At 32.2% G+C, this 10,000-nt stretch overlaps 1 protein-coding gene across 10 annotated transcripts in view; it reads right to left on the reverse strand.

Moving 5' to 3' along the window:
• scalloped (TEA domain transcription factor 1 homolog scalloped) overlaps nt 1-10,000 on the reverse strand; it is a 173,074-nt gene that overhangs the window by 83,640 nt on the left and 79,434 nt on the right. For 9 of the 10 annotated variants that reach the window (XM_035873679.2, XM_085658048.1, XM_085658037.1 and 6 more), the window contains one exon: nt 3,022-3,102. The exons of the other annotated variant lie outside the window; for it this stretch is intronic. In XM_035873679.2, coding sequence (XP_035729572.1) covers nt 3,022-3,058 — 37 coding nt within the window. In that variant the 5' untranslated portion in view covers nt 3,059-3,102. The remainder of the gene's footprint in view (nt 1-3,021; nt 3,103-10,000) is intronic. 10 annotated transcript variants of the gene reach the window in all.

A 10,000-nucleotide genomic window follows, 5' to 3' on the forward strand; every position in this document is an offset into this window, starting at 1 on the left:
AACGACGGATGTTTTGCTTCTGGATGGTGCACGACAATGCGATCTTTTTTCTTTTTCTGCGTTTTTTTCTGCGTTTTTTTCTGCGTTTTTTTCTGCGTTTTTTTCACTTCTTGTTTCTTTTCTCGTTTATCTCCCTTTCTTTCCTTCTCTTGCTTATTATTATTATTATTATTATTATTATTATTATTATTATTATTATTATTATTATTATTATTATTATTATTATTCAAAGAAAATCGTGCACAAAGGCCACGCCTAATCGACCCACGTTATTTCCTTCGTCTCTTATTGCAATCTCGACTTATGTATTTATTATATAATGTAGGATTTTGTAATCAAAGAAATTAAACGGGTTTGACGTCGGGCGTTGAGAGATAAATAATTCATTGTTATTGAAAAAAAAAAAAAATATTTAATAAGAAAAAAATAAAAAAAAATATATATATATACATGATGGTAAGTTTGCGATTAATATACGATAGAAAAAAAAGAGCGGGAGAGGGATTAAAGAAAATGAAAAAAAAAAAAAAAAAAAAAAAAAAAAAAAAAAAAAAAAAAAAGAAAAAAAAAAAAAAAAAAAGAAAAAAAAAAAAAAAAAATGTAATAGGTACTATCTAAGATGATCGAGAAGAATAATTATGTGATATAACACGAACTTTGTAATTAATATTTTACTAACGTTTTATATAAATATAGTTGTTATTTCACAATTTATAATAATCGACGAGATGTATCGATATTTAAGTAAATGTAAAAAAGATTATTTTAAATAATAGAGGGGAATAATTGCAATAGAAAAAAAAAAAAAAAATATATATATATATATATATATATATATATATGGTACGTAAATTGTTGTAACTAATCCTTCGTATGAAAATAGTCACGTATTATATTTCTTAGTTTAAAATAATCGACGAGAAAGGGATCAAAGGTTAAATCATTGTAGAAAAGGCAATTAGATATGAAATATGATAAAAGACATTAAAGAACGGTGTACGTACGAGGAAAATTAATGGAGAGACGGGATGACGTTTCTTTTATCGTATAAATTATTCATCAAACTTCGTCGAGAGAGAGAGAGAGAGAAAGAAGGAGAGAAAGAGAAAGAGAACGGTAAGAATAAAATGGAACGCGATCGCACGATTTGTTTCACTGACGGATACTGCATGAATTTGGATTGAGCTATCGAGGGATTCGTTTTAATGGCTTTCTATTTTCGATTTGTACAACGTAATCGAATCAGAGAAAGAAGAAACAGAAGATTTGCGTAAGTCCAAGGTGGAGGAACGAGTTATACAACTGGTCCCTATTGAATGACGATTCGATTTGATTGGAGTACGAAGAATACCGGAAGGAAATGTGAAACGCGCTTGGAAATACATTCAGTATTACGAAGCAGCGATTATGAAAGTGTTCCGATCGTACATACATACATACATACATACATACATATATATATATATATATATATATATATATATATATTAGATAAATATACTTTTTCTCTCTATTTCGAGATATTTCATGAGCAAAAATAATTTTTCTATAAATGACGAACATATAAATCGATGGCACATTTATTTCCGATAAAGAAAGAAAGAAAGAAAAAAAAGGAAAAGAAAAAAAAAAAATTTATTTCCTTTTATTATAATACAAAAATTTTACGAATGTAAAATTTACATTCGACTGCCGACGCTTGTTGGCAATTAAACGAAGAATTCAAATTTAATTAAAAATTTTGAAAATATTGAAAGACGAAAGTTCATGAACGAACGATATTTCTCCCTCCTCTCCCCCACTTCTCTCTCTCTCTCTCTCTCTCTCTCTCTCTCTTTCTCTCTCTCTCTCTTTCTCTTTTTCTTTCGCTGAACATAAAAATAAAACAAGAAGAAGGTAACGAGTGTGCGAGATATCTCGCTTTAGCATTCGTGAAAGTAACGGGCATAGATTACGACGCGTTTTATACAATTTTTCATCAATGCAATACCATACCGAGAGTGGTGGTGCCGCCGCGAGTTTATGATTTTGCTTAATTAATGATCACTACTTTCTGCCCCACTCTGTTCAACCAATCTTCCCCCACCAATGTCCGAGAGCAAGCTTCACGACTCGTTCCCCACTACCAACTGCAATGCCAGAGGGCCACTGTTGGCGGCAGCGGCGGCGGTGGCGGTGACGGCGGTGGCAGTGGAGGCAGTGGTGGCGGCCATTAGCCCGCGCGGATTGCGCAATTTCGGGAAATTGCGATGTAATTCGCGGTTGCGGCCTCGAAAGAACGACTCTCTTCGTGGATTCTACGAAAGGGATTCTCGTTCGACGAGTCTCGACATTTTCCTCCTCCTTCTCCTCCTCCTCCTCCTCCTCTTCTTCCTCTCTCTCTCTTTCTCTCTTTCTCTCTCTCTCTCTTTCTTTCTCTCGCTTTCTGGTTCGTCCACGTGTAATCTCGATAATTCGCGGAAGAATTGATCGGTAGAAAAGTACTTAAAAGATTATTCTCATTGATGACGATGAAGAAAAGATAATGACTCCGTTCCGTGGAAAATTTTTATATCATTATAACGTTCCTAGAGTAGATGAATATATATATATATATATATATATATATATAAAATAGGCTATAAAATTCGTATTCATAACAATATATTCGATAGATCTCAAGGACATTTAAAATCAATGAAATATTAATTAATATTTTCGCCTAAAGACTGATATCCAAAATGCAAAGGATATCTAGCACAGAATGAAAAAAAAAAAAAAACAAATTAATAATAATAATAATAATATTAATAATAATAATAATAAAGCAATCGCGTCCTCGTCCATGCTGGCTAATTCACCCTTCACCTTCTCCCACCACCAAAGTCTTATATATACACGGTAAATGTAGATAAGTACGTGACCAAACGTGACTCTCGTATAAAAAGAAGGAAGCAGAGAAAAAGGAAGCGCGAAAGTTTCGAATAATTCGCGCTATTTGGAATAGGAAAAAAATTAAAAAAATTAATTTGTCTACGATACCGATGCTATTCTGAGTACTGAGTTCCCAGTCTTTCATGAGGATTTCTCGGGCAGGTCAGGATGACGGCGACGTGGATGCACCTATAATGCAGACATTTATCGTAGGTATATATAGATCAAATCTTATTTACAAAATAATAATATCTGCGTGTAACACTTTACGTGTTCACGCGTTTTCAGATGTAAATAAATAAATAAATAAATAAAGAAAGAAAGAAAGAAAGAAAGAAAGAAATCTATCGATCGATCGATCAATCGTCCAATCGATCTCGATTTATCGTGACATTATTACAATGATGATATATAATAGTCAAGATATATATATATATATATATATATATATATAATAAATCGTAAAAGAATATTTGCACGTACATAAATATTCATTCGATATAATCACGTAATCGTTAAATCGTGCCACAAGAGAGCCACAGTGGTTTTATCTTTTTGTATTTCCTTTTTCTTTTCTTTTTTTTTTCTTTTCTTTTTCCTTTTCTCTCTCTCTCTTCGTTCTGCTACGCAAAAGGCCGGACGTCCTGACTTTCACGTGAACACGAGTTTCTGTTTCGCAGTGAAATCGGCATGTTTCGAGCGAGCATGTGAACGATAAAAGGAAGGATCTTGTAAGAACGAAGAAACGAACGAATTAACGCAAGAAAGAAAGAAAGAAAGAAAGAAAGAAAGAAAGAAAGAAAGAAAGAAAGAAGGAAGGAAGAAAGGAAGGAAGAAAAGAACGAAAAAATCGTAGCGAACGAATGAATTGAACCGAACCGAACTGAACTCAACGAATAAGATTCTTATTACGATTCTTCTTTTACGGTTACGCTCGTCGGCGTCTTCGGAAAGCGTGGAGATGACGACGAGCAATGCCGGTAATGAAAGAGAGAGAGAGAGAGACAGAGAAAGACAGAGAAAGAGAGAGAGAGAGAGAGAGAGAGAGAGAGCCATAGCTTTTGCCATGATCTAATCCTTCCTCCTTTCAACGAAAATTACATAAGAATTCTTTTTCGCACGTAAATACGTATGTATATACATATTTACTTACCTCTACCTTCGCGATTCAACATTAATGGACTACTCTACCTATTAATAACGATAACTAATATTCAAAATCAAATTCTCCGATATTAAATCAATTTCTTTCATGACTGATTAGATTTCATTTATAACTCTCCCCACTCACCCTCCTCGCTCCTCCAGCCTCTCTCTCTCTCTCTCTCTCTCTCTCTCTCTCTCTCTCTCTCTCTCTTTCTCTGTCTTTTTGTTTCCATCGTTCGAAATGCGAAACTAGTTCGTTTTTCTTTTCTTTTACAAACTAAGTTGAAATATAAACGGAAAAGAAATGGAAATGAGGAAACGTCGGTTTTTAAAGCAAAAAAAGAAATGATATACATAAATAAATAAATAAATAAATAAATAAAAGAACAAAAAATGTATAGAACAAGTTTCGCGTATATTATTAATCGATAGAAAAATGTATTCGTTGTTAATAAATTTATAAAAGATTATAATTATAATTAAATATATATTCGATAAAGTCTGAACAATTTTTAAGAAAGAAAGAGAGTGAGAGAGAGACAGACTGACAGACAGAGAGTTACTTCAAATCGGATATAAAGAATGAAAAAGTGAACACTAGTATTAAGGGAGTAGTAAACTCCTCCTCCTCCTCCTCCTCCACCTCCTTCTCCTCCTTCTCCTCCTTTTCCTCCGCTTAAATTTAGATCTTTTAGGATGTCCTTCGAGTCCGAAAATACGAGAGAGTTAAATACCGTGTGTGCTATGTTTCGCGAATCCAGGCACGAGCTGTAAGAACAGTTGAAAAATAAAAACAGAAAGAGAGAAAAAAAGAGAGAGAGAGAGAGAGAGAAACGTCTCTCGATTTATTATCAGACGACTTGTGTCCCCTTATCCCTTCCTTTCTCAAGAATCGAACGATCGAATTACTCGCTAAACCACTGGTGTTAACACTACATACTATCAAAGAACACACGGATACAATGTCCTCGTAATAATCGTCATAATAATTATATCGTTGTAGTAGTAATCGTTATAGTAGTCATCGTTATAATCGTCATCGTAGTCGTCGTTACGTAACTAAGAAATAAACATGTATTTATCTTATGGATATATCTCTAAACCATAGATCGTCGTATATAAATACATGACACAAACGAAATCACTGCTCCAATCGATCTTCTTAATCTTTCTTAAAGGCACTTAAGCGTCGTCGTAGAAGAAAAACAGAAAAAAAAAGAAAAAAAAAAAGAAAGAAAAAAAGGAAAAAAAAAAACGAGAAAGAAAAAAAGAAGAAGGAAAGAAAAAAACTTGGGCGTGAATCAATTTTCATGCTCGTAAATTCAAATTCAGGACGCTAGTACGTGGGACGTCTGAGCGTAGGTGCTCGAAAATAGATCGAAAGAGGGAGAGAAAATGTGTGTGTGTGTGTGTGTGTGTGTGAGAGAGAGAGAGAGAGAGAGAGAGAGATCTTCTGAAACCATAAAGTGATTTTTGCGTTACTATACGAAAGAAGTAAAAAATCGTCGGATATTTTTCTTTTTCTTTCTACTTTTTTACTTTTTTTTATTTTCAATTTCATTTACTCCGAAAATTGTATAATCAACTGAAGGATAATAATAATAATAATAATAATAATAATAATAATAATAATAATAATAATAATAATAATAATAATAATAATAATAATAACAACAATAATAATAATAAAAAAATGAATAATAATAATAAAAAGAAAAAGAAAAAGCAATGAATCGATTTAGATAAAAATTTTGTGCGCGATTCGTCAAAGTTATATTTATAATTCGTTCTTTAAATCGAAAGAAAAAAAAAAAAAGAAAAAAAAAAAACCAAAAGAACCAAAAAACAAAAAATAGAAAAAGAAGAAAAAAGGACAAAAAAGCAAAACAAAAGGAAAATTCATTTGCTTTAACTTCTATCGATTGAAGAGAAAATTTTTGAAACGGGTTTAAAAGTGTGTCTTGTAAATGTGTCCTTGAAGTCAGAAAAAAAAAAAGAAAAAAAAAGAAAGAAGCTTCGGCAAAAGGAAAACGATCGAGTGATCGAGCGATCGAAAGGTTGGGAAGATTGGTTGACGGTGTGGTAAGAGAGAAAGAAAAAAAAAAAAAAAGAAAAAAGAAAGAAAGAAAGAAAGAAAGAAAAAGAGGACCAAGGAAAGCTCGATGAGTTTGTCGACGTTCGAAAAAAATTTTTAAATAAAGAAAAAAGGAAAAAAAAAATTATTAAAAAAGAAAAAAAGAATAGGAAAATGAACGAGAAGTTTTCTCCGAATATTTCTCAAAAGCACTCGCGAAGCTGCTTTTCGAAAGGAGAAAACCAAAGCTTTCTTATTCCTTAGAAACACTTTGAAAAGGAGCAACGAATATAATTTAGTTCTTAGTTCTAAATGATCGTCAGTGACTGATTTTTCCAAAAAAGAAAGATTATTTTATATATATATATATCCCTTCTATCGAGTCACGTAAAAAGTTTAGATAGTTTTTTTTCAAAACATCGATTTGATCGTTCATATTCGAAAAAAAATGGAGATAGAAAAAAGAATGTATACACGCATCTTTCTCTCTCTCTCTCTCTCTCTCCCTCTCTCTATCTATCTATCTATCTATCTATCTATCTCTTTTCATTTCTATGCGAAATGTTGGTAATGTAGAGGGTTAGAAATGAACGTTCACCGAACGAGGAAAATGAATTAAAATGAAAATAGTGCGCCGGAGGAGATAGAGTGAGGTAAGTGTGTGTGCGTGTGTGCGCGCGCGTGTGTCTGTGTGTATGTGTGTATGTGTTATACGAGGGAGGAGGGAGCTGGATAAAAAAGGAAAAGAGAAAAAAGAAAAAAAAGAAAAGGAAAAAAAAAGGAAAAAAAAAAAAAAGAAAAAACAGGAAAAAAGAAAAAAGAGGAAGCGGGAACGTGTGCATGACGAAAGCTCGATTTCGTTTTGCAACATCGACAAATCTTTTCCTTTCTCCGTTCGCCTAAAGTCACTACTGCGTATATATCGTGAACGTAACGAGCACTCGATTACTATTAGTGGAATAGGCGAACGAACAAATGAATTAACGAACGTACGAATGATTTTCTTATGACGCTTCACTTCCATTTTTTTTTCCTTTCTTATCGACAAAGAGAGAGAGAGAGAGAGAGGAAAAAGAAAAGAAAAAAAAATCCTTGATACGAGATACAAAGTAACATAAAGGCTCCTTTCGTTCTCGACGTAGTCCATGTATCGGAAGAATGCGAGCTCGGAAGGACGAACTTTTTTTTTTATTCTTTTTTATTCTTTTTATTATTCCTCATTTACTTTTTTTCTTTTTTTAATTAATTAAATTATTTATTTATCCTTTTTCTCTCATTATTTCTTTTTTCTTTTTTTTAAGTGACAAGGAATCTCGAGGGTGAATCCTGATCGAAGGTAACGTCCTTGCTGAACGAGGACATGTATCTACTTTAACGTTTAAAATTATCAATTATATATATATATATATATATATATATATATATATATAACTTTCGAACGTATATACATAAATACATACATACATAAATACATTATTTAATTGAACTTTCGTTCGACCGTCGAAAATTCGTAATTAACGAGACGTAAATCTAATTGCTATTAATTGTCGTAGGAATTATAACGAAAGAACGATAAACCTGTGAAATAAATAATAGTTAGAATATCATAGTTCACACGTTGTCTCGCGTTAGATCCGTGAACACGTTGAAAATTTCTCGGGTATCGTTGAAGAAAGAAAGATGAAAGAAAGAAAACAAAAAAAAAAGAAAAAAAAAAAGGAGAAAAAAAAAGAAGCAAAAAAGCAAAAAAAAAACAATCCAAGATACAAACCAATTATAGATATGATATTTGAACAAATAAATTTCTAACGATAATCCTTCTTACGATCTCATTTCATCGACATATATATATATATATATATATATATGTATATGTATATTTATATACATATATACGTACACTCACTTACTTACTTTAATATCAAACTATAGAGACTATGATTGATAGAATAGAAAAAGAGACGTATATATTGTATGTATGTATCTAAGCGTATTCATGTAGAAGATAGAGAAAGAGAGAAAGAGAGAGTGAGAGAGTGAGAGTAAGAGTAAGAGAGAGAGAGAGAGAGAGAGAGAGAGAGAGAGAGAGAGAGAGAGAGAGAGAGAGAGAGAGAGAGAGAGCACCCGATGGGAACGTTCGTTACACGCGACGTATCCTCGGGTTAATGTATCCGCACGTTTATATCCAACGTAGGAGTTGCGAATCGTTCCGCGAGTCGAGCTCGACCTCTATTGGCCTTTCGGTCTTGATCAACTCGCTAATTAGCCGACTTCAAGGAGTAATCGAGCAACTAGCTTTATACTACCCACTCGTACTACTATTCCTACGATCTAGCTTTCTCTATCGCTTTCCTTCTATCGGGATAGAAGCTAACTTGTTCGTTCTACTCAAATTCTCTCTCCTTCTCTCTCTCTTTCTATCTCTCTCTCTCTCTCTCTCTCTCTCTCTCTCTCTCTCTCTCTCTCTCTCTCTCTCTCTCTCTCTCTGTCGCTCATCTTGTGTAAAAGGGATCTACGGGATATCGAAGACCTTTTTCTATATCAGTTGAAGCGACGGGAGAAGCTAAAAAAGAAAAAAGAAAAAAAAAAAGGAAAGAAAAAGAAAGAAAAGAAAAAAAAAGAGGAAAAAGGAAAAGAAAACTTTGACAAGTTTGACGAGTTAAGAAAATCGTTTAACTAAGATGGAATTGAAACTAAAAGAAAAAAAGAAAAGAAAGGGAGAGAGAGAGAAAGAGAGAGAGAGAGAGAGAGAGAGAGAGAGAAGAAAAAAAGGAAGAAAATAGAAAGTGTCAAACTATATATATACGCATGTATTTTTATAGATGTATATTGGATATCTAGATTATCAGAGTGTTCGTTATTTGACCTCTAAAATAAATTTTTTAAAGATCGATACGAAATGTATTGATCTCCTGAGTCTAAAGAATATTTGACGAGTAAAATACATCTAATAATATCCTGTGAATTTTCTACAAGAGTTAAGGATATGTATGTTACATATTTTACTTATTTTTTTTCCTTTCTTTTTTTTTTTTTTCATACTCGTTCTAAGAAATAATATGTAAACATTAATATTTCGATCGTTTATCTTATTTATATGCGTAAAAATATTTTCGACATTATTTCTAATATCGAAATATAAGAAGGGAAATGAAATTTGAAGATGATATATATATATATATATATATGTTTTTTTTTTCTTTTTTATTTATCTAAACTTATCCTTCAACTCTTATCGAATTGAACTGCAAAGGGTTACTTATAAAAGGTCAAATATATATATATTTGACTGAATGTTTAATTATTTGAAGATTTTCGTTGACTTATTCGAAGGATTCGTAATATCGTCGAAGGATCTCTCGATTTAGAATTACAAAATGAAGATCGAAACGCATTATGGCAAAACTTGAAGATTATTTGCAAGAGCATTGGGTAATCGTTGGAACGATATTCTCCTGGAAGCTTTCGAGTCAAAACAGTTTCTGTAATAATTAATCGAACGAACTCTCACCCATAGTTTAACCCATCTAATCTCCCCTCCCCATTTTCCTCTCCTCTTTTTCCTTCGTGTTTCAATCATTGAAATTACGATCCACAGATAACATTAGAATATTTTATAAGTGATAAATAATACAAGACGATATTATTATTTTTTATTATTATATATATATATATATATGTGTGTGTGTGTGTGTGTGTGTATAGATTCTCATCGATACCATTAGAATTAGTAATCGTTTAGAAATGTTTAGAATGTTTAAAATATAGCGATGCGAATAGAATTCGTTTCTAATGCAAACAGTTTCTTCCGTTATGATTAGAAATAATCATTCTCATAAATCTAATTTAGAAAATAAGCATCTAATG

Source organism: Vespa mandarinia, chromosome 1 (genome assembly GCF_050613455.1).
Source record: "Vespa mandarinia isolate Hongniang chromosome 1, ASM5061345v1, whole genome shotgun sequence".
NCBI classification, from domain to species: domain Eukaryota; kingdom Metazoa; phylum Arthropoda; class Insecta; order Hymenoptera; family Vespidae; genus Vespa; species Vespa mandarinia.